This window comes from Meles meles, chromosome 13, assembly GCF_922984935.1.
Source record: "Meles meles chromosome 13, mMelMel3.1 paternal haplotype, whole genome shotgun sequence".
Classification (NCBI taxonomy): domain Eukaryota; kingdom Metazoa; phylum Chordata; class Mammalia; order Carnivora; family Mustelidae; genus Meles; species Meles meles.
This window is the reverse complement of record NC_060078.1, coordinates 72,636,217-72,662,636: the sequence shown is the minus strand read 5'-3', so window position 1 is coordinate 72,662,636 and position 26,420 is coordinate 72,636,217. Positions and strand designations below refer to the sequence as shown.

Below are 26,420 nucleotides of genomic sequence, written 5' to 3'. Positions count from 1 at the left end.
ATTTCATTTATGCCTCACAATAAATTAAATTACTCATATAATTTTTAACTGAGGAAGCTGAGACAATAAGAGGTTAAATAATTACCCAAGGTGACAGTGGCATTGCCTGGATATGGACCCAAGCAGTATGATTCCAAAGCCCAAGCCATTAACAATGTTATATTCTTCCATAGCTATGACGATTGATAGATGGATGATAGATAGATAGACAGACAGACAGACAGCAACTCCAGAGCAAATGTGTATCAAAGAATCTTCTTGGACATCAATGAGAAATAAAATAATTTTAATAATAAACCACTTTTTAAAAAAGTTTTTTGCTTCAACTTCTTATTTAAATTCCAGTTAGTTAATATACAGTATAATATTAGTTTAAGGAGTAGAATTTAATGATTTATCACTCAAATATAATACCCAATGCTCATCACAAGTTGCCCCTCTTAATACCCATTCACCTGTATAACCTATCTCCCCACCCACCACACCTCCAGCAACCCTCAGTTTGTTCTCTATAGTTAACTGTCTCTTTTCTTTTTCTTTTTTTAAATCATTCTCTCTTTCCTTTTTTTCCTATGTACATCTGTTTCATTTCTTAAATTCCACATATGAGTGAAATCTCTGACTAACTTATTTCACTTAGCATAATATACTCTAGCTCCAACCACATCCTTGCAAATGGCCAGACTTCATTCTTTTTGATGGCTGGGTAATATTCCACTAAGTAATAATACACACTCTGTGTGTGTGTGTGTGTGTGTATCCCATATCTTCTTTATCTATTCATCAGTTGAAGACATTTGAGCTTTTTTTTACAATTTAGCTATTGTTGATAACGTTCCTATAAACATTGGGGTGCATGTGTCCCTTCAATTCAGTGTTTTTGTATCCTTTAGGTAAATACCTAGTAGTGCAATTGCTGGATCATAGGGTAGTTCCATTTTTAACTTTCTGAGGAACCTCCATACTGTTTTTCAGAGTGGCTGCACCAGTTTGTGTACTCACCAACAATGTGAAAGTGTTCCCCTTTCTCGGCATCCTTGCCAACATCTGTGATTACCCCTGTTGTTAATTTTAGCCATTCTGACAAGTATTTTTTTTTAAGATTTATTTATTTATTTGAGAGAGAGAAAGTAGGGGAAGGGGCAGAGGGAGAAAAAGAATCTCAAGCAGACTCTGTGATGAGAGCTTGACACAGGGCTCAATCTCACCATTCCAAGATCATGACCTGAGCCAAAATCAAGAGTCAGATGCTTAACTGACTGAGCAACCCAGGCAACCTCTGACAGTTACTAATAAGCCACTTTTAATAGTTAATTATAATAAAAGAATAGCTACGAATATGCCATAGTCTAAAAAATATCTGAGGAAAATCTACAAGTACATTCATTAATATCGGCAACAATGTTAAATTGACTTTAGTAGACTGAATTCAAAAAATAATCTCTGAATCTTCAGTACCTCTAAAACTTCACCATTCAAATATAAATCGACTTCCTTCTTTCCCTTAATATCAGCAGACTTTGAATCTTAATAAATGCACCTACTAATGAAAAATGAACTTTTCTCAAAAAGGTGAACTAAAAATAAAGAAATATCAGTAAATTTATACTTCTTATTTTTTATAAATTGATTTTAGCCACAGCTGCATTAAAAACAATTTGCCAGATGTGACATACTGTTGATTTAGTTAGGTAATGTGGCCCTAAGAAATAAAAATGACTTTCATATATTACATCACCATAGAGAAGTCACAGACAGCAAAATAATATCTTGCCAACTTTAGGAAACAATGAAACTATAAGGTATTATTTAAAGCTCCATAAACTACCAGAGAATGTGCAGTACTGAGTAAGATAGCCATTTATCTTTCATCTCCTTTAATTTTCCATTGCATTATGCCTCAGCTTGCCAGATGTGTAATGTCAGCAACAAAAATGAGTATGGAATAACTGAACTTAGTCTTAAACCTAGAAGAGACGTATCATCCCCAAAGGGGAACATATTTCTAAAAGCACTTATGTCTATTGGAGTGATAAAACTTACATTCTAATTTAAAACATTTTATAGCTAATATAGTTATTCAAATGTTCCTTTTGCCTATGTTGGCAAAAAATACTTTGGTAATCCTCATGACATTGCATTTGGCAGTGGATCCTTAGATATGCACCAAAACACAAGCAACAAAAAAAAATAAATAAGTAAACTGGACTTCATCAAAATTGGAAACTTTTGTGTTTCAAAGGACACTATAAAGAAAATGAAAAGGCAACCTACATAATGGGAGAAAATATTTGCAAATTATGTATCTGGTAAGGGCTTAATATCTAGAATATATATAAAAAAAACCTTATAATTCAATGACAACATCAAAAATCCAAATAAAAAAATGGGCAAAGGGCTTAACAGACACTTCTCCACAGATCTACAAATGGCCAATAACTACATGAAAAGACACAGGAACCTAAACAAGTATCTGCAGACCCATGTTCATCGCAGCATTACTCACAATACCAATAGGTGGAAGCAACTCAGGGTCCATCAGTGGATGAATGGATAAACAGAATGCATATACTCATATAACAGAACAGCATTTGGCCTTTAAAAGCAAGGAAAATCTGACACATGCTAGGACATGAAAGAAAATTGAAGACAACTGTGCTAAGAGAAATAAGCCAGTCACTAAAGGACAAATACTGTACAACTTCACATATTTTAGGCTATCTAGAGAAGTCATGTTCATAATAAGAGAAAATAAAATGGTGGTTGCCAGTAGCTTGAGTAAGGGTAATTAAGAATTGTTATTTAATAGGTACGGAGTTTCAGTTTTGCAAGATGAAAAAAGTTCTGGAGATCGATGGTGATGATAGTTTCACAACAATGTAAATGTACTTAAAGCCTTTGTGCTATACATATAAATATAGTAAAATGGTAAATTTTATGTTATGTATATTTCACCACAATTAAAAGAAAATAAATTCTTCTAAAATGGGTAAAGGGCTTCTAAAGACATTTTCCAAAGAAAATATACAATGGCCAACAACCACATGAAAAGACAAAGATAGTTAACATCACTTATCATTAGGGAAATGCAAATTAAAACCACAATGGGATATCATTTCACGTCCACTAAGATGATTAACATTTTTAAAAAATGGAATATAACAAATGTTGGCAAGGATGTGGAGAAACTGGAATACTCTACATTTCTGGCAGGAATGTAGAATGAAGCAGCCCCTATGGAAAACCTGAACAATGGGGCAATTCCTCAAAAAGTTAAACACAGAACTGCCACAATGCCTCTTCTAGTTTATGCACAAGAGAACTAAAAACCAATATTCAAACAAAGACGTATGCAGTAAGGTTCACAGCAGCATTATCCACAACACACAAGCAGTGTGAACATCCTTATCTAGGTCAGGCCCTGGGCCCGCTCCCTGTTTAACGGAGTCTTCATCTTTGCATAGACAACAACGGAGGCTGGTCTGTGGGTGCTGTATGGGTAACCTCCATGTAGAAATAGAAAATTTAAAAACATAAGTGACAAGGACCAACATAGAGATAAAAAAGGATTACTATAAAATCACAGCTTAGAAGGAAATTTTTAAAAGGAAATCTAAAAATTCCCTAAAAAGTAAGAGGAAAAAGCAGGAGGATACAGAGGAAGATAGAGAAAAGTAGAGTTTAGTGAACAAAAAAACATGCGATGAGAAGAGCACTTTAAATGCTCTTTTACTGTGCTTTAATTTCCTTACGTGTGCCTCTATTATATATGACCTCATTTGCTCTATATCATCTCCCTTTTACATATGAGTACAATGAGGCAATGACAGGTTGAGTGGTTATGGCCATACACGTGAACAGTGGCAGTGCGGGTGGATACCAGCACAGGATTGATTCCAAACCCAAAAAAGCTTATCTGATATAAGGCATACACAATACCTTTAATTATTTCTTATATCTAGAGTCAAAACAATGACTTACTGTTATTAAAAAATAATCCATAGTCATTATTTTTGAATAGTGAGACTACAGGTAATTTTTAATGTGCCTGCATTTGCTAAATTTCCTATAATAAACATGTATTAATTTTGCAATAAGAACTTTTTAAAGTGTTTCACAGAATTGTTGTAGTTCACATCACCCCTACTGAATAAATACTACCTTCTAAAAATATTGAAACTTAATGGAAAAAATTTTCTTTTATAAAATATATTTTCCACAAGATATGTATCTTCCTCAATTTTCTTTTCTGTAATAAAAATATACTGAAGTAAAAGAAAATATACTTACCTGTGCACTGTCCTCCATTAGTCGGATCCCCATAATAACCTGGCATACAGTCTTGACACTGCTTTCCTGTGGTAAGATTTTTACACTGTTCACATACATTGTTATTGATGCACGTGCTATGTCCATTACACTGGCAAGCTAAAGAAAAGAGTAAAAAATATTATAAATATCTACAAAACCACAGCAAGTATAACACTTATCAAGACAAGGAATTTATTTTACAAATTTAAATGGTAGCAGAGGCCAAAGGACATTTCCCAAGTTTTATTTTATGTAAAACATATGTGGTCTAAAATATGAATGCAGGACAATATGTGTAATAAATTGTATTGAAATTTTGTTGTATGTTCTATAAAATATAGGGGAAAGAGATAAAGTAAAACATAACATAGCTATGAGAGAGAGCACGTGCATGAGCAGGGGTGAGGGCAGAGGTAGAGGGGGAGAATCTTAAGCAGGCTCCATGCCCAACATAGAGCCCAATACAGGTCCTGACCTCACGACCCTGATATCATGACCTGAGACAAAATCAAGAGTCGGACACTTAAGTGACCGAAACAACCTGGTGCCCTAAAAAGGAATACTTTTTTTAACACATTACTTAAAGATTCACATGAATATTTATCTATTAAGTTATATAAACACAAGAATGAATAATATAGCTTTAATAAAGGATGTTAAATTGCATCTTAATTATATTTACACATAATAACAAATGATCAATAAATATAAAAAACTGTGCAGCTATAGGCCCTTACTTCAAAAAACTCTGTGTATGATTAATAAAAATAGCACTTCTAAATTAATTTGCATAAAAACAAATTATCTTATCTTCTTTGGATAAGAAAAGCTTCAAAGTTTAGTCAAAATTCTATTTGAATGTGAACTAAACAGAATCACATTTAAAATCACATTTAAAGCATAAGACTTCTTTATGTGTTCATAACATAAGAAATCTTATGTTCTGGTATTATTTTTACAACAGAATTTCAGATGAGAGATAAAGTTCATATATGAAAGCTCATGACTTTTGTGCCTATTTGGAACATAATGACTTAATTTTGTAACTGCTTGTCCACACACCATCATCATTGCCACCCTCATAATCATTTTCATCATTATTACAACTAAGATAGCACTTAATTGAGCTTCCTCTTACTCTAGCCAGGGAGGTCAATATTCCATCAACCTAATTGTTGTGACCAGCATCTATTCTGATCGGTCAGTGTACATATTGCATTGCTTTTAAAATATATAAATACTACTCAATTGCCAGATAGTATACCAGGTGGTAGACCTAAATTATATCATTTAATCCTCACAATAATTCTATATGTTAGGTATTACATTGGGGCCATTTCTAAGACTTTTTTTTTTTTTTCAGTCTTCCAAGATTCATTGTTTATGCACCACACGAAGGAAGCCTGGGTTAAGCAACCATCCAAAGTCAAAAGCAGAAACAAACACATAAACAGAAAGTATGAATCAAAAGACCAGACATTAAATACCATAGCTATTGTATGTAGAAAATTCGAAAATGAAAGAGGGAGATCCTAAGAGAGTAACATAGGGTCATCCACAAGAGCTAACATCAAAAGGTAAAGAAAGACACAGGCAAGAACAGTAAAAACTGAACACCTATACTTTATAGAAATTTTCAGAGCCATATCTCTACTATAAGACAGTATAGAAATAACATAAAGTCATCATGGGGAAATGCTAAATAATCTTCATCATCCTCTATAAAACAGGAAAATTATAGATTTCATATTTTATATTACATTATGAAACAATGAGGAAGAAATTTAGAACAAGAAAAAATGTTCATGATAATTTAAGTGAAATCAAGATACAAAACATGATATTTAGAATGACAACAATTTTGTTTTAAAATGTATCAGTACGGGATGCCTGGGTGGCTCAGTTGGTTAAGCATCTGACTGACTCTTTTTTTTGTTTTTTTTTGTTTGTTTTTTTTTTCCATTTTATTTATTTTTTCAGCGTAACAGTATTCATTCTTTTTGCACAACACCCAGTGCTCCATGCAAAACGTGCCCTCCCCATTACCCACCACCTGTTCCCCCAACCTCCCACCCCTGACCCTTCAAAACCCTCAGGTTGTTTTTCAGAGTCCATAGTCTCTTATGGTTCGCCTCCCCTCCCCAATGTCCATAGCCCGCTCCCCCTCTCCCAATCCCACCTCCCCCCAGCAACCCCCAGTTTGTTTTGTGAGATTAAGAGTCATTTATGGTTTGTCTCCCTCCCAATCCCATCTTGTTTCATTTATTCTTCTCCTATCCCCCTACCCCCCCATGTTGCTTCTCCATGTCCTCATATCAGGGAGATCATATGATAGTTGTCTTTCTCCGATTGACTTATTTCACTAAGCATGATACGCTCTAGTTCCATCCACGTCGTCGCAAATGGCAAGATTTCATTTCTTTTGATGGCTGCATAGTATTCCATTGTGTATATATACCACATCTTCTTGATCCATTCATCTGTTGATGGACATCTAGGTTCTTTCCATAGTCTGGCTATTGTAGACATTGCTGCTATAAACATTCGGGTACACGTGCCCCTTCGGATCACTATGTTTGTATCTTTAGGGTAAATACCCAGTAGCATCTGACTGACTCTTGATTTCAGCTCAGGTCATGATCTCAAAATCGGGAGATCTAGCCCAGGATCAGGTTCAATGCTCAGCGGGAGTCTCCTTCTCTCCCTCTTCCTCCCTCCCCTTCTGGCCCTCCCCCTATTCACTCTCTGGAGAGCAAGAGCACTCTCTTTCTAAAATAAATAAATAAACCTTTAAAGAAATGAAAATAGGGAGACAAACCATAAAAGACTCTTAATCTAAGGAAACAAACTGAGAGCTGCTGGAAGGGAGGGAGTAGGGGGATGAGGTAACTGGGTGATCATTGGGGAAGGTATGTGTTATAATGAGCACTGGGTATTATGTAAGACGGATGAATCACAGACCTGTATTCCTGAAACAAATAATACATTGTATGTTAATTAATTGAACTTAAATTTAAAAATAAATAAAAGTAAAAACAAAGTTTAAAAAAATAAAATGAAATGTGTAAGTATGCCTATCGAAAGTTAATATAGGTTATCTTAGTTTAGTAAGATTTTTTTTGCATCATCAATTTTCTATAACAAATTCATATTAGCTCTATAATAAATAATAATGTTAAGAACTTTGTTTTTTAATATTTGTTTAAAAGTGTAAGTTATTGTTTCATAGAAACTTTATTATTGATACTACTAATTAATTCAGTCAGGTAAAAACAAATTTATTGAGTGCCCACTACATGTAAAGCATTACCTGAAAAAGTTAAAGTAAGAAATGGGTTACTATATGTATTTTATGAATCTCCTGGTGACATATTTCCACTAGAAAAACAAATGCTTTAACTTCTGAATAAGATGTCTAAATTCAGCAATCACATCTAATATCCTCTTGTTAGCTCACAACTAAAATAAGAAGGAAACTTACCAGCAACTACAGGAATTTGGGTATGGTGACAATGACACAAATTAAACTAGAAGGTAGTAAACCACAATACCTCTGGAAATTAAAAGAGGATCCCTGGTAAAATGCCACTCACTGTCTCTTCCTACAAATGAGAAGTTCAGAAGGCATTTCTGAGCCATAGGGCAATCACAAAGCATATTATTGGCTTGATGCCATAAAGCTCATGGGAAGTGTGATACAGGTAAGTGTAATGTTTAAGGTAATGAATATAGCACACGAAAAGTTGGTACAGTTTAGATCTGACTGCAGACAAAATTTCCAAGGGGGGAAAAAGGGCAGGGGGGTGGGGGTGGCCATTGTCCTAGCCTGTAACTAGCATGGTGACAATGGCAAAAGAGAAAGCATGCTACACAAAGTGGAACCCAGACATAATGGCTGTAGCAAACACAGACAAGAAAAAGATACACAATAAGCCTATGCTTATGTTTTATTCCCACTAGTACGGGGGTGCTGAAGCAAAGAGTAATAGAAGCTTGTATCTAATAGTTCTTCCAGGATACATTGTTACTAGAAAGGTTCTAATAACAACCTGGCTGAGGAACATGAATAAAGCTAAAGAGAAGCCATCCATACTGTTTTGTCTAAATTTTAAAACCAGCCCAGATGGTTCCTTATCTATATATACAAACAGGTAAAAAGGAAAGAAAGAAAAAAGAAAGAAAAAAAAATACTATGGAAAACTCAGCATTTGATATGCAAATAAGGTACATAGTTTTGAAAAATATGTGCTCTCTAAAACAGATGTAAAACATTTAAAAATATCTGCTTGACATTCTCAATAAAATTCAAAATATGTAGACAGAAAATTTACTCAAAACATTTTTTAACACATACCCTACCTTAAAACAAAAGAGATTATCAGATGATAGAAATCAGAGCTGGGATTCAAAATAAGAATGTTAAAGAGAATCTTGAGCTAGTAACAGAATTTCACTATATATAGGATGGACAAGCAAGAATAAGGTGACATGGGTTTGAAAACCCAACATGGCCAGGTGATATGATCTCTGGCATCCTCAAAGAAGACAGCAAAACTAACCCATACTTATAAGGCTTGAAGCCTCCAATTGCAGCCCCTATCCATCGGGGAGAAAAGCACGTCACAAGTCCACTTGTGAGAACTTAAAGCCTATGCCAGACATATCTATTGGAAGAAATTCACATTGTCCGCATGGTAGAAAAACTCCAACAACAAATATTAATGTAAAATCTGTTCTGTAATCAAGAAAAGCCTCATACACTTTGCAAAATCAGGTGTAAACAGCCCCTAGAAATACTTCTAAAAACTCAAACAAATACAACACAGAATACACACTGAGAAAATCTGTTTTTCCGTAAAGGGCTAGATGGTAAGTAATTTAGGCTTTGCTGATGATATAATTTCACAGTTCCTCACCTCTGCCATTATAGAGCATTATAGCGCAAAAGCAACCATACACAATACGTAACAGTTGAGCATATCTGAATTCCAGTAAAACTCCACTTATAAAAATAAGCAAGGGACCAGGTCTGGCCTTCAGGCCTTGCTTTGCAAACCTCTGACTTATGGGAGAGTGGGGGACAAGCAAATAAACAAAAACACAGGGTTAAACCTCAAAGAGAAAACTTACAAAGCATCAAAAAGAAGACTCAGAAGAAAGAAAGGGAGAGATAATAAAAATGAGAATTGATAGCCCAAGAACTAGACTCACAGGACAATTAGAAGACAAGAAAATATTCAAAAGAAAGACAAAGAATAAAAGAAGTAAAAGTAGGTATGATGACAATATCTGATCAAATAGAGAACAACAGTAAAAACAAATTTTTAAAAAGTGAATGAAAAATAAATTAGTAGAATAGTTTAATAACTAAAATAAAAAATACACTAGAGGGACTCAATAGTAGATTAATAATGACAGAAGAAAGAGTTAATAGGTCAATAGAAACTATGTACGTACAGAGAAAAAAGAATGGAGAAAAGTGAACAAAATCTCAGATAAATGTGGGAAACCATCAAGTACTCAGGCCTACGTGTAATGGGAATGTTGAAAGGATGAGAGAGAGTAGGGGAGGCTAAAATTTACTTGAAATTCTGAAAATGCCCCTAATTTGATTAAAAAAATGTTATCGACACATTGAAGAAGCATAATTCTAAGTACAAAAAACATGAAGAGATAGACTGGATTAAAATTAAGATCTAATTGTGTACTGTGTATAGGAGACACACCTAAATATGCAAATATATTGAAAGTGAGTGAAGGAAAAAAGATATTAACATACAAACAGCAACCATAAGAAAGTTACAGTATTTTTACTGTAACAAGTTACAAATTTCAGATAGACTTTTAAAAATTTTCCTAGAGATAAAGAGGGACATTGTGTAACAATAAAGGTCAATTCATGAAGAACATATTAAAAGTATAAATACACATGTACCTACTAACAGATCCTCAAAATGCATGGAGAAACACAGAAATTAAAATATAAATACACAATTCAACAAAATAGTTGGAGGCTTTAATACTTTCAACAAGAATATAACAACTAGACATTAGATCAGCAGGGGAGAGAAGACCTGAACACTATAAACCAACTAGACCAAACAAACACAAAGAGAAGAATCCATATAACAGCAGCAGAATATACATTCTTTTAAAGTACACCTAAAACATTCTCCATCGATACAATATATACCGGGCCATAAAACGGACCTCAAAAAATTTAAAACAACTGAAGTCAGGGCACCAGGGTGGCTCAGATGGTTAAGTGACCAACTCTCAGTTTCAGCATAGTCAGGGTCATGGGATCAAGTCCCCAGTCGGCTCCACACTCAGTGTGTAGTCTGCTTAGGATTCCCTCTTTCCCTCTGCCCCTCCCTGACTCCTCTCTCTAATATGAATAAGGACTTTTTTTTCTGTTATAACACAGTTTTATTTTTTAATTTTTTTTACACGTCTTTTATCTCATTGAGTAAGTTTACTTCTATGTATTTTATAATTTTTGATGTTGGGACTGTCTTTATTTTTTATTTAAATTCAATTAGCCAACACATAGTGTATTATTAGTTTCAGAGGTACAGTTCAGTGATTCTTCAGTTGCACATAATACCCAGTGCTCATTACCACATGTGCCCTCCTTAATGCCTATCACCCACCTACCCCATCCCCACAGCCTCCTCCCTCCAGTAAGCCTCAGTTTATTTCCTGGAGTCAAGAGTTTCTTGTGGTTTGTCTCCTTCTCTGATTTCTTCCCATTCAGTTTTCCCTCCTCTCCCCTATGATCCTCTATGCTATTTCTTACATAATTTTACAATAATTCTCCAAAGACTATATTAAGTATCAAAGGAATATTCTAAAAACAGTACATTTAAACCATATTTAAATGTCCAGAATAAACAAATTCATAAATAAAGTATATCAGTATTTTTTGGGTTCCAAGAGAAAGAAGACTAGGAAATGACTATTAAAGGGTATGGGGTTTTATTTTGGGGTACCTAAATTTACTGGAACTATATTCTGGTGATAGTTACAAACCTACCAATTATTCTGCAAACCATTGAATTATATACTTTAACGTGGAGGATTATATGCCATATGAGTTATACATCAATCAACAAACATATAAAAAAATTAGAGCTAAGTAGATGAGCTGAAAAATAATTGACACAAATTCTTCCCATATCTGGGTTGAACTGGTTGAATTCTTCCCATTATGAAGGTTGAACATAACATTATTTTATCCTTGCTCTCACCAAAAAAGTGGGATTTTTTTTTTCCCATTCTTTGAACATGGACTGGCATCAAGACTTCTCAAAAAATAGAATGAAGAAGTGATGGCATACAAATTCTAAGCTTGGGCCTCAAGAGGCATACATACTCTGCTCTCTCCTTAGAATGCTAAAAACAACATGTATAGAGCACAGTCTATAAACTGGAGAATGATAGGAGAGCAGAAAAAAGTCATCCATAGCAGAGGACCCTTAGACCAACCAGCCAGCTCAAAGTACTAGACATGTGAGGGAAACATTTTGAGACCAGTCAAAGCAAATCAGAAAGCCAGATAACTGCAGTCACATTAAAAAATCAATTACTCAATCAATCAACCAATTAATCAATTTAAGGGAGACTAACAGAAGAACTGCCTAGCAGAATTCAACAAGAAAAGAGACGATGCAAAATCATGAATAAAACTGCTTTAATACTGTGAGCTTGGGGTACTATGTTAAATAGTAATAAATAACTGAAACATAAGTGTAACAGAAAACTAGAAACATGTACAGGAAGAATCAATGAACTGAGACACAGATCAAAGGAGATGCAAGAATATAAAATACAAAGAACAGTAAGAAAAATTATGAACATAATGAAAAAGCCTAACACAAGTAAAGCAAAGTCCTAGAAATAGAAGACAGAGTGACATGATGGGACAGATGCAGTATTTGAAGAGAAAGTGGCAGGAAATCATACAAAAATGATGAAAAAAATCAAGCTACAGGGTAGATAAACCATATAATTCACAATCACAATAACAAAACTGATCCTTAGGTACATCATATTAAAACTGCTGATATTCAAAAACAAAGTAAAAATCTATTTTAAAAAGCCAGCCGGAGATTAAAAAAAAATACTACTTTCAAAAAGTAAACAATAAAACTGATAAAGGAATTCTTAAGAGAAGCAGTGGGATCCAGAAGAAAAAGGAAATTACATCTTCAAATTATTGGGGGGGAAAATGTATCTGTCAACTTAGAATGCTATTTCCAATAAAAATATCTTTCAAATATAAAGACATGCAAGTATACAATAAAAACATTTCTCAGGTATATGAGAGCAAACATCATTTATAACTACAATTGAGAAACAGTAGTTTTATAAATGTTAAATAAAATTCATCAAGCTAAAGAAATATAGCAGAAGTAAATTCAGATCTATAGGAAAAAATGAAGATCACAGAAAATAAACACTACATGGGTTAGTAAAAGGATTTTTTTCTTGTCATGATTTCTTTATAAGAAAATCATCTGTTTAATGCAAAAACTAATAATGCATTGTGTGGTTAATAACATATACAGAAGTAAATATGGCAATAATTACACAAAGGACAGAAAAAGAGCAAATGGAATTACACTATTGTAATATTCTTACCTTATACATGAAGTAGTATAATAGTGATTCAAGGTAGACTGTGATAAGATAAAGATGACTATTACAATCACTACAGCAGTCACTAAAAAAAACACAAAAGAAGTATAGCTAAAAATCCAATAAAAGTGGTAAAAATGGACTTTAAAAACACTCAATTAATCCAAAAAAGGCAAAAGGAAGAATCAACAACAGAAGAAAAAATAAAGGAAATTTTAAAAATAAATACCATGATGGTAGAACTAAAACTCAATTATACCAGTATATTAAATCTAAATTGACTAAACACTCTGATAAAAGGCAGAGATTGTCAGACTAGATTTTAAAAACAAACAAACAAAAAAAAGGCAAGATCTATATGTTGTTTACAAGAGATTCATTATTGTAGATAAAAACAGACAGAAGACTTCCACTTCTGTCAATAAGGCATTAACCCCTCTAAGAATTGACCTCCACTTGTAAACAACAAACATGAAACAGAATATATGAAACAACTACTTTCACATAACAAGCGGCTCAAGAATGGCATCTGAGAAAGATGGAAACATGGGCCTATAACTCCCCTGAGTTGTTACCTGGAGACAGATTTAAGGAAGCAGCCCAGGGAGGCAAGCCCAAACAAAGGCCAGAGAGTAATTTAGCTGAGAAAGCAAAGATCAAAGACTGGGGAGGCCACAGTGGCTAGAATTCGGGGATAAAACATGAGAGGAAAGAAAGCTATACATATCAATCTGCTGAGGAGTTTTCTTAAATCTTTGGCTGCATAATGACTGAACACAGAGTGTGAAACTCCATGAAGTTAGAGAAAGTACCACCAGAAAACAGTAAGTCAAACAATGCCAGTAGCTCACAAAGGACTGGAATACTTTGTAGTCCAACTAGAGTGGAGACCCCTTAATACAAAGAGCACTCTATAGAGACCATAGAAAGACACTGACTTAGCAGTGGAAATAAATTAGTCCTGAACTTAGGACTGCTATGTACAGGACCTTTAAAAAAAAAAAATTAAAAACAATTCTTGAAATGATCATACAGATTCTAAATAAAATAACTGCATGCCAGAATAAAGTACAACACACTAAAAGAAATAGAACAAAACTATATAATAAAACTCCAAAAATTCACAATGTCTAGAATACCACAAAAAAATAACCAAGCTAGAACATCTGCTCCTTCATCAGTAAAACAAATAAAAATATCAATAGAACAAACAAACAAGAAAACATCACAGATGATGGAATGAGCACAGAATGATTTTTAAAACAGCTATTAAAAGTATGCTTTATTGGGGCGCCTGAGTAGCTGGGTCAGCTAAGTGTCTACTCCTGATTTCAGCTCAGGTCATGCTCTCAGGGCCTTCAGATCAAGCCCCACATCAGCTCTGCACTAGGCATGGAGTCTGCTTAAGATTCTCTCTCCCTCTCCTTTTGTCCTTACCGCCAGTCTCTTGCTCTTTCTATAAATAAATAAATAAGCTTTATATGTTCAAGAATATAGAATAAAACATGAACATAAAAAGGAAAGAAACAGAAAATACAGAAGTGACTAAAACACCATTTTAAAAGATGAAAAATAAAACAAAATAAAAAATAAATTCAATGGGAAAAAAGTAATCTTTCAACAAATGGTGCTCGGACACCTGGATAAACAAATGTTCAAGAATTAAGTTGGATCCATATCTCATATCAAACATAAAAATTAACTCAAAAATAGATAAAAAACCTAAATGTAATAGCTAAAACTATTAAATTCTTAGAAAAAAAACATAGGAGTAAATCTTTGGGATCTTATATTATGCATGGTTTTCCAGATAAGACACCAAATTGGAAAAAAAAAAAAAAAAAAGAACCAGATAGGCCATCATCAAAATTTAAAATTTTTGTGCAATAGGGGTGCCTGGGTGGCTCAGTCAGTTAACTGTCTGCCTTCGGCTCAGGACATGATCCCTGGTCTTGGGATCAAGCCCTGCATCAGGCTCCTTGCTCCACAGGAAGCCTGCTTCTACCTCTCCCTTTTGCGCCACTCCCCCTGCTTGTGCTCACTCTCTCTTTTTCTGTCAAATACATAAATAAAATCTTTAAAAACATTTTTTTGTGTGTGCAAAAGAGGACATTATCAAGAAAATGACAGGACAATCCATAGAGTAGAAATTATATTTGCAGATCAATCTTTGATAAAGGACTTATATTTACAGTATATAAAGAACTCTTATGGTTCAATAATAATAAGACAAATACCCCAATTAAATAATGGGCAAAGAATGTTATGGACATTTCTCTGAAAAAGAGTGGAAAAAGCCAATAGGCACATGAAAAGATGCTCAACACCATATCCACTTAGAAACTGTATATCAAAACTGCAATGAGATACCACCTCACAAAAACCAGGATAACTATAATCAAAAGGACATGAAACAACCAGTGTTGGTAAAGAACTAGAGTCATCAGAACCCCTTGTGAACTGTCAGTGGGAATATAAAATAACAGCAGCAGCTGAAACAGTTTGGTAGTTCCTCAAAAGGTTTGATGTAGTCGCTGTTTGACCCTAAGTAACTGTATCTAGTAAAGATACACCATTTCAAAACTGATGAAAATAGGTCCACACATAAATTCTTACATGCATGTTTATAGAAGCATTATCCAAAAGACCTCAAATTGTAAAGACCAAATGTCCATCAGGTGATAACTGAATAAATAAACTGTGGTATATTCATAAAATTGAACATTATTTGGTAATATGAAGAAATAAAGTACTGCTATATGCTGCAACATGGATCAAATTTGAAAACATTATGGAATGTGAAAGAAACCAGTCTCAACAGACTACCACTATGATTCAATTTACTTAAAATGTCCAAAATACATAAATCCATAGAGATGTAAAGATTAGAGATACATAATGAATACATAAATCCATTAAAGATATAAAGATTGCCTATAGCTGACAAGGGTAAGTGGGGGCTTAATAGTGACTGCTGATAAGTATAAGTTTTCTTCTAGGGATGGTAAAATTTCTTTTAAATTGATGGTGGTGATAGCTGCATAATTCTGATTATACTAAAAACTCACTGAGTTATATACTTTTAAATGGGTAAATTGTATGGTATGGTGGTTAATCTTTGGTGTCAATAAAACTAGGTTACAGTACTCAATTTTTCAATCAAACACTAATGGCCTCCTCTTCAGTGTGATAGGAACTTGTATATGTGATAGAAGGGTCATCAGCTTAATCTGGTGATTCAGTTATATTACATGGCATAGCTGACTTTAAGAAAGGAAACTCATTCTGATTGAACCCAACCAAAAGATCCTTTAAAAGGAATTGGTCTCTACTGGAAGTAGGAGATTCAAAGTGAGAGATTTCATGTGAGCTTTTGAGATGATGTTGCTAGTTTTAGTGATGGAGGGGGACATGTGGGAAAGAATGTGAGCATACTTCAGGAGCTGAAGTGGTTTACTATTGACAGCCAGTGAAAAAACAGGCACTTAGTTATACAACTGCAAGGAATTGAATTTTGACAAAAATCTGGATAAGTTTGGAAGCACATTCTTCTCCAGAGCTTCCAAAGACTCAGCCTGACACCTTGATTTCAGCCTCTAGGACCTTGAGCAGAGAAGCCAACCAGGCCACATCCAAGAGCTATAATTCCAAGCTATAACTGTGTATTGTTTAGGCCTCTAAGTCTGTGGTAATTTGGTATGCTGCAAAAGAAAACTAATACATTCTCCAAAATAGAACAGTGGGAGAAAAATGAACAAACTGATGTGATAGCAGCTACTTATCTCTAAGTAGAAAGTGATAACCTACAATATCTCTGGAAATCAAAAGAGAAGCCTTATCATACACTGTTGAACCTTCACCTATTTTGAATGTTTACTGTTGGGTAGAAATGTTTAGGAATGTTATGTCCTCTTGATGAATTCACCTATTTATCTTTATGAAGTGATCCTCTTTATTCTAGGTAATATTTTTTGCTCTAAAATCTGTATCTCTTATATCAATGTCACCAATTCAGCTTTCTCTTGACTTGTGTTAGCATAGTTTATCTATTTCCATGCTTTCACTTTTAAAATGTATCTTTGTATTTTTTTTTCCATTTTATTTATTTTTTCAGCGTAACAGTATTCATTCTTTTTGCACAACACCCAGTGCTCCATGCAAAACGTGCCCTCCCCATTACCCACCACCTGTTCCCCCAACCTCCCACCCTTGACCCTTCAAAACCCTCAGGTTGCCCCAACCTCCCACCCCTGACCCTTCAAAACCCTCAGGTTGTTTTTCAGAGTCCATAGTCTCTTATGGGTTTCTTAGAGGTAGGGTATTGGGTCTTGCTTTTAGCTAATATGAAAATCTCGCCTTTTTATTAAGGTGAGTATGTCATTTACATTTAACATGATTATTGAAATAGCTGAGGTTAAATCTATCATTTGCCATTAGTGAACTATTTGTCCCATCTGTTCTACATGGCTCTTTTTCCCTTATCTTGCCTTCATTTGGATTATTTTATCTACTTCCTTGACTATGACTCTGTGTTATTTTAGTAGTTGTTTGAGGGTTTAGAATATACATCTACAAATTAAGTTCAAGATTTACCACTTCACATATTGTTAAAAAAAAAAAAAATCTTACAACAGTAGACTGCCAATATTCTTTTCTTGGCCTTTGAGGTATTGTGGGTATATTTCCACATAAAAATTAAACTCTGACTACACTCTTATCATTTTTGCCTTAAAACACTAATTGCCCTTTTTTTCCCCATTTTATTTATTTTTTCAGCGTAACAGTATTCATTCTTTTTGCACAACACCCAGTGCTCCATGCAAAACGTGCCCTCCCTATTACCCACCACCTGTTCCCCCAACCTCCCACCCCTGACCCTTTAAAACCCTCAGGTTGTTTTTCAGAGTCCATAGTCTCTTATGGTTCGCCTCCCCTTCCAAAATTTTTTTTTTTTTAATAAACATATAATGTATTTTATCCCCAGGGGTACAGGTCTGTGAATCGCCAGGTTTACACACTTCACAGCACTCACGATAGCACTTACCCTCCCCAATGTCCATAGCCCCCTTCCCCCTCTCCCAATCCCACCTCCCCCCAGCAACCCCCAGTTTGTTTTGTGAGATTAAGAGTTATTTATGGTTTGTCTCCCTCCCAATCCCATCTTGTTTCAATTGCCCTTTTTAAATATGGAAGTTTTAGGGGAAAAAAGTCTTTACACATGGTGCTACCATGTCTTTTGTTCTTCATTCCTTTGTGTAGATCAGATTTATATATGGAAATTATTCTTCTGAATGAAGGACTTAAGATTTCTTAACACTTCTTATACAGCAGATCCACTGAAAATGAATTTGAGTTTTTAGAACTTTGAAAGAGTCTTTATTTGACCCTTATTTTTAAAATACATATATATCATTAAGTAAAGAATTTCAAGTTTTTTTCTTTTGCTATTTTAAAGATGCTGCATTTCTGCTGCTCCATTGTTTTCTGGCTTTTATTTTTCCTGCTAAGAAATCTGGTTCAAACTTGTCTTTGTTTCTCTGTTCATACTGAGCCTTATTTCTCTCTGGGCTGCTTTTATCTTTTTATCACTGGCTTTAAACAATTTAATTATTATGGGCATTGATATAGATATCCTCACGTTTCTTGTGCTTAACATTTATGGACATTCTTGCCTCTTTGGATTTTCGGGTTTCATCCAATTTAGAAAAATTTTGCCATTATTTTTTTTTCCTGATTTTTCTAAGCCCTTTCTCTCTCCCCTCATTCAGAGTATCCAATTACAAAAATACGAGGCCTCATGCCCCATAGCTCATTGATGTGCTCTTCATTTTGCTTCAGTTATTCTCCCTTCTGTGCTTCATTTGAGTACTTCCTATTATTTGTCTTTGAGAGTATACCAATCTACTTTTACAGTGTCTAATCTGATATTAAGCCCATTCATTTTCCATCTCAGAATATATTTCATCTCTATAAATTCTACTTGGTTTTTTTTGTTTTCTTTTATTTCTGTGACTCTACTTACCATGCTCAAAAGTTTAATTTTTAATATATGAAATACCTTCATAATCATTGTTTGAATAGGCTTGTCTACTCTTCACATCTATTTAATTTCTAGGTTGGTTTCTATTGATTGTTTTTTCTTTTTCAGTAGGGGTCAAGGTTTTCCTATTCTTTGCATACATGCTAATTTTTTTATGGGAAGCCAGACATGGTAAATTTTAATTATTACATTTTGGATGCTGGAAACTTTTTGTATTCCTATATTCTTTAGCTTTGTTCTGGAATTTGGCTATGTTGAAGACAGTTTGATCCTCTGGCCATGTTACACAGGACAATTGCAACATCTAGTCTAGTGATAATTTTGCCATATTAAGTAAAACAAATTCTTCTAAAGTACTCTACAAGATGTCCAATGAATAATGCCCAGGCAATTCCCAGTCCTGTGTGCTCTTTGGTGACTATTCCTTGTATTCCACTCAAGTAATTCTTCCTGCAGAACTCAAGTAGTTTTCTACAATGTTGTACTTATTTTTTAGCTGAATATTCAGAGGATACCCTTCTGTAGTTTTCCACAATTCTCTCTCTCCCTGCTCAACTCTCCTCTTGGAACAGCCAGGCACCTTGGCCTCCACTCTCCAGATTCCCAGTTCCATTTTTCCAACACAGGATAACCAGACTCTACTTCTGTCCCCTGACTGCAGCACCTCATGCAAACTTTCTTCCAGCACTAACGGGGGATAGTGGTAAGGTTCACCTGATTCCTTTCCTGTTTCTGAGGGATCATTAACTTTGGCTTCCTGTCCAATGTCTCAAAAAGTGTTTTTCATTTTGTCCCATTTCTTAATTGTTTCAAGTAGGGGCAATTAAATTGGGTCATTTTTAGAGTAACCAGTCATCCCAGTATTCCCAGGACTATACTGGTATTTGTACTGAAAGTCCCACATCTCAAGGAAGCCCTCAGTCCGGGACACATTCCAGGATAGCTGGTTACCCTACTCACTGTTACTCCATTTCTGCTCGATGATAAAGTGTCTTTTTTTATTAAAAAAAAAAATTAAAAGATAACTTTCCATTAAAGCAAAATTAATAAAAGTACTCTATGTGATTTATAACATATTTAAAAGTAATAAGGCTCTTACAACTACTGTGAAGTTATAATATCACTTAAATATAGACTATGACAAGTTAAAGATGAATAGAAATCCAAGAGCAAGCAAAAGAAGGTAATATAGTCAATAGGCCAATAAATGAAGCATAAAATATGTTCAATTAATTCAAAGGAAGGCAAAAAAAAGGAGGTAAACAGATACAAAGAACAGATGGGAAAAAGAGAAAATAAGTAACCAGAAGGAAATTTAAGTCAATCATATTGATAAAACATTTACTTTAAAAGACCCAAACACATTAATTTAATGGCATACACTATCAAATTGTATTAAAAAGAAAGAGCCTAAAAATGTGTTATCTATAAAAAAACATACTAAAAATACAACACAGGTAGCTTAAAGTAAAAATATGGAAAAAGTGTATCATAAAACCACTACTGAAAAGTAGTTTCAAGAGGAACATTTATAACATCAAAAGCTTATATTAGAAAAAAATTATCAACTTAGTTATTTAAGTTTCAAGCTTATGTAACTAGAAGAAAAGCAAATTAAACTATAAGCAAGCAAAATGAAGGAAAAATTAAGAGCAGAAATTAATGAACTATCAAATGGACAATAAGGAAAATCAATACAATGAAAAGCTATTTCTAGGATCAATGAAAACTGACAAACCTCCAGACAGACTGCTCAAGAGAGAAAACACAAATCATCAATATTTAGAATTAAAGAGAGGTTATCACTAAAGACACTTTAGAGAAAAGGATAATAGCAATTATTATGAATATCTGTCAGTAACATTTTAAATGAAATAAATTCATCAAAAGACACAAACTACTAAACTTCTTCAAGAAAACTTAGTGAACCTGAACAGCTTCATACCTACATTAAAAAAAAAAAAAAAAAAAAGAATTTGTAGTTAAAATCTCTCTCCCAGAGAAAACTCCAGGCCAGATGTCTTCATAGGTAAATTCCTCCAAATATTTAAGAAATAATGCCAATTTTACATAAACTCTTCCAGAAAATGGAAGAAGAAAAAGTATTTTCCAGCTCTTGAGAATGATACCAAACCAGACCCTAAGATAACTACAGGCAAATATTCTCAACAATATAAATCCAAAAATACTTAGCAAGATTTAAACAAACTGAACCCAGCAATATACTAAAAGGATACTACATCATAAGTGGAGTTTATCCCAAAATGTAAGATTGGTTTGGCATTTGAAAACCAACCAATATGAATTAATGATATTAACTAAGACAAAAAATAATTATACCATCAGCTCAACAGATGCATGTCTTTGGAAGAATTAGACATCTGGTCATGATTTAAAACAAACAAATAAACAAAACAAAACAAAACCTCAACTAACTAGGAACAGAAGGGAAGTTCTTCAATCTGTAAGGACATTTATGAAAAACCAACAGTTAACATTTTACTTAAAGGTTAAAGGCTAAATACTTTCCAGTTAAGACTAATGTACACTCTCACTAATTCAATACCATGTTGCACTGTGGATCTTGACAGAGCAATAGGGAAAGAACAAAAATAACATGCATGATGGAGCACTGGGTGTTGTGCAAAAACAATGAATACTGTTACGCTGAAAAAATAAATAAATTAAAAGTGTTGGAAAAAAAATAACATGCATGATTCGGGAAAAATAACTCTGTTTATTGAAGAGCAACATTAAAAAAAAAATCCTATGGAATCGATAAGAAATGTACCAGGATGAACAAAAGAAATCACCAAGGTCACTTAGTACAGGGATACTATATAGTAAAATAAAATGTATTTCTACAAAATAGCAAATTAGGGGCACCTGGGAGGTGCAGTCAGTTAAGCGTCCAATTCTTGGTTTCAGCTCAGGTCATGATCTTGGGGTTGTGGGATTGAGCCCCATGTCAGGCTCTGCACTCAGCATAGAGTCTGTTTTAAAATTCTCTCTTCCTCTTATTTAGCCCCTCCTCCCACTCTGTGCATGCATGCTCTCTCTCTCTATCATAAATAAACCTTTTTAAAATAACAATAATAAAATAAAATAGCAAATCATTAGAAAATTATGTCTTTAAAATCCCATTTGTTCCGGCATGAGGAAACACCCTAGAACTTTTTGATAACTGAAAACAATGAAGGCTGCCTAGGACTCTGTCTCCCCAGAAACAAAGAAGATGACTTAGAAGTGTGGATAATTTGAAGAACTGCTCTTGATTATGGAGAAAAAAGGTGGGAAGTAAGAAAGGTGCCTTTTTAGGACCATGTGGTTAAGGGATAAAGAAATTAATTGGAAAGTTAAATTCCTGCAAGACAAAAAAGAAAGCTACAAATTCAGAGGCCACACAATCCGTACCTTGGCCACCACAACTTTGTTGTTCTCACAAAAGAGAGACCATAAAATCAGAAATCTTACAAACTACACCAATGCCAGAAACAGGAAGAAAAAAAAATGACACTACACAGTTATTCCTAAAAAATCAGAAAAATGACAATAAAATCAGGGAGCCAGATAGAACATAGCTTAACTGAAGAAAATTCCCCTGAAAAATATAACCATGGAGCAGGAAATTATGACAACTTTCTAAACAATAAATATAGTTAAACCAACATTTGAAGAGTTTTTAAAACCTACCTTAAATCAGAAATTCAATTAAGAATAGAAATGGACATAAAAGAGGAAGAAATGAAAAAAGAGTTGACTGAACTATGGAAGGAAAAGAAAACAAGCCCCGATATGGACACTGAATTATAAGACATCCGAGGAAAAATAGATAACCTTCACAATTTAATGAGGCATTAAAGCAAGGCAGAAAAACAACCAAGAAAGCGATAAAGTGATTCAGAGAGAAATAAAGAGGGTCAGAAATGGAGAGTCTACTCAAAAATATAATCCAAGAAAACTTCTTAGAAATAAAATAATACGTTTTTACCCCCTTCCAGTCACTAGTTGCTGTGCCCCAAAAGTAATCACCTTCCTGACCTATATAATACCATAAAACAGCTTTGCCTGGTTTTGAACATTAGGTAAATTGAGTCAGTGTCTTGTTTATGTCTGCTTTCCTTCTCTCCACACTGTGTATGGGAGAGCCACCATATTGTTCCATACAATTATAGGTTAATCATTCTCATGCTATATGTTCTGTTGTGCATAATATCAACTTCTTTAATCATCCAACTGTTGATGAACATTTGGATGAGTTCTATATTGGAGATATTAAAATAGTGCTGCTATGAACATCCCTATGCATGTCCTGTAAATGAACATAACTATGCTTCCTATCGGGTTATTGGGCCTAAACCAGGGATCAGCAAACATTTTTTGTAAAGGACCAAATAGTGTTTTTAGACACTGTGGGCGCGTATAGACTGTCAAAGATTCTTCCCTTCCTTAATTTCCTTCCCTCCTACACTCCTCCCTTCCCCACTCTTCCTCCTCCTCCTTTTCAGTTTTAAAAATGTGAAATCATTCTTGTTCACAGGCTATGTAGAAACAAGTCACAGGCTAAATTTGGCAGCAGACTTCAGTTTACCAGCCACAGCCTAGACATGCAATTCTTGAATCATCAGGTATACATTTGTTCAGCTTTAACAGATATTTCCAAAATGTTTTTAAAGTGTTTATACCTTTTGGGCTCTCAAAAACTAATATATGAGATTTCCATTTGCTCTACATCCTTGCTAACATTTAAAATTATCTTTTTTTCATTTTAGACATGCTCATGGGGGATTAGTGGTATCATTTTGCGGTTTTCATTTGCATTTCCCTTAAGAACAAAGAGATTAAACAAACTTTCAGATGTTTATTGGTCTTTTAAATATTCATTTTTGCTTGGCCATTTTTCGTTTGTGTAGTCTTTTATTCCTGGTGTATAATAAATATCAATTCTGGATAAAAGGCTTTATTAGGTAACATAGTAAGTATCTTCAATTCTGTAACTTTCCTTGCTCATGTTTTCAATGTTTTTTATGAAAAGAATTCTTAGATCTTAATATAGTACAATTTGTCATATTTTCCCATATAGTTAATCTTTTGAGTCCTGTTTAAGAAGTGACTGTTAGGTGGGAGTTAAGATGGTGGATTAGTAGGAGGAACTTATGCTTGCCTCATCCCTCAAACACACCTAGATAAATAGTAAATCATTCTGAACATCCAAGAAATCGCCTAGGACTGAGAGAACAAACTGCACAACTAGAGGGGGAAAAGAGACCACATCATGGAAAATAAGAGGTGTGGAAAAGTGATTTGGGAGAAGAAAAGAATCATGGGCTAGAGAGGAGAGGGAGCCCTGATCATGGAGAGAAGAAAGGGAGAGAGACAGACAGACAGACAGACAGACAAAGAGTAGCACACAAAGGATCACACAAGAAAAACACTTACCAAAATCACTGACTGGGAAAACAAGAGAGGTTGATTATTACCAGCGGAGCTCAAAGACTGAAGTTTTAGAAGTCCACACTTGGGATTCACAGTGCCTGGATAGATAAAACCCGACTTGTATATGTTCCCTGGATGAAATTAATTGAAAGGCAAAGAAGGAGTGCCCAGAACACTAGGCCTCCTTTGACGTTTCATGGCTGAAAGCAGACAGTCTTACTGTAGCTCAAGGTTCTCTTCCCAGGAGTAGATGTTTAAAATACAGGCACCTGTAGTGGTCATGTGCTTCAAGAACTCCTTGACTTGCATGTGTGTATTAATTAAATTCATAATGAAAGCCTGGACAGAGCTTGGCTCAAGGACTTTCACCAATAGAGCACCTGATCCCCAGGCCTTTCTGTTCTCCTACTAAGGTGTTGGAAGTAATCAATCCTTTCATTCGCCATCTCAAGGTTTGCTGACCAAAACCAACGCATAGTGGACGGAGTGGAGCCAGCAGTTCCCATATGAAGAAGAAGGGCAGAGGCCAGGAGGAAATTTCATGATCAGAGGATATACTGGGAGAGCTGTTTCCCCACTCTTGGAATGCATCTTGGAGAGATTGCTCTGCATTTTGGGGAACAAAAGAGCCAACAGTTCCCATATTGTGTTGTCCCATTCCATAGCATAAGGGTAGAGACACTTACTGAGGGCAGCTAACCTGGATGATAAATTTTGGAGAGCGTTACCATAAACTTCAAGCTGTTGTGCATTCCTATGACTACCCTTCTGAGGCAAACCAGCACCAGCCAAAGTATGATGAGAACCTCCCCCAGAGGACCAGCGTGGATCCACACCACATTGGGTCCCTAAAGTTTGAAGATTTGAAACTCAACCAGCAACCCTGAGATAAAACACAGGTGCACTGTGCTGACAGATGGGCAGATGGCTGGGACACAGAGAGGGTGAAGGCTGAGAAATGCCTGGAACACATGAGGGGAGATATTATTCATATCGTAGGAATCCCAGAAGAAGAGAGGGAAATGGGGAAAGGTTTATTTGAACAAATTAGAGTTGAAAACTTCCCTGATCTGGGGGGAAAAAAAAACAGACATCCAAATCCCAGAAGCACAGACAATGCCCATCAAATTCAACAAAAGCAGGACAACGTGAAGACATATCACAGTAAAATTTACAAAATACTAATAAGAAAAAAGTCCTAAAAGCAGCAAGGGAAAAGAAATACCTCATGCATAATGGAAGACAAATCAGGTTAGCAACAAATCTATCCACAAAAACTTGACAGGCCAGACAGAAGTGGCATGATACATGCAATATGCTGAATGGGAAAATACGCAACCAAGAATTCTTTATCCAGCAAAGCTGTCATTCAGAATAGAAGAAACGATAAAGAGTTTCCCAGAAAACAAAAAGTAACAAAATTCATGACACTAAACTGGCCAGGAAAGAAATATTAGGGGACTCTCTGAGTGGGAAAAAAGACTAAAATCAGCAAAGACTTCTAGAAACAGAACAAAGTCTCCAGAAATGATGACTTAACAGGAAATACAATGGCACTAAATTTATATCAATAATCACTCTGATGTAAATGCCTATCAGTTATCACTCTGATGTAAATGATATAAATGCTCCAATCAAAAGACGTAGGTATCAGATTGGATAAAACAATAAAAAAAAAAAAAACAAGACCCATCTATATGCTGCCTACAGGAGACACATTTTAAACCTAAAGACACCTGCATATTTAAAGAGAGAGGATGGAGAACTATTTATCATGCTAATGGACATCAAAAGAAAGCCAGAGTAGCCATACTTATAACAGATGAACTCGATTTTAAAAACAAAGAATATAACAAGAGATGAAGAAGAGCAAATATCTTAGTAAAGGAGTCTATCCAACAAAAAGATCTAACAGTTGTAAATATTTATGCCTCCACTTGGGAGCACCCAAATATATAAATCAATTAATAACAAACATTAAAAAAAAAAAACT

General features: G+C 34.6%; 1 protein-coding gene across 1 annotated transcript in view; it reads right to left on the bottom strand.

The window, feature by feature from the left end:
• The window catches only part of ATRNL1 (attractin like 1), an 836,623-nt gene that overhangs the window by 613,486 nt on the left and 196,717 nt on the right, over positions 1–26,420 (bottom strand). Inside the window, exon 19 of the mRNA XM_046027294.1 lies at positions 4,291–4,428. Within this exon, the coding sequence (XP_045883250.1) occupies positions 4,291–4,428 (138 nt within the window). The remainder of the gene's footprint in view (positions 1–4,290; positions 4,429–26,420) is intronic.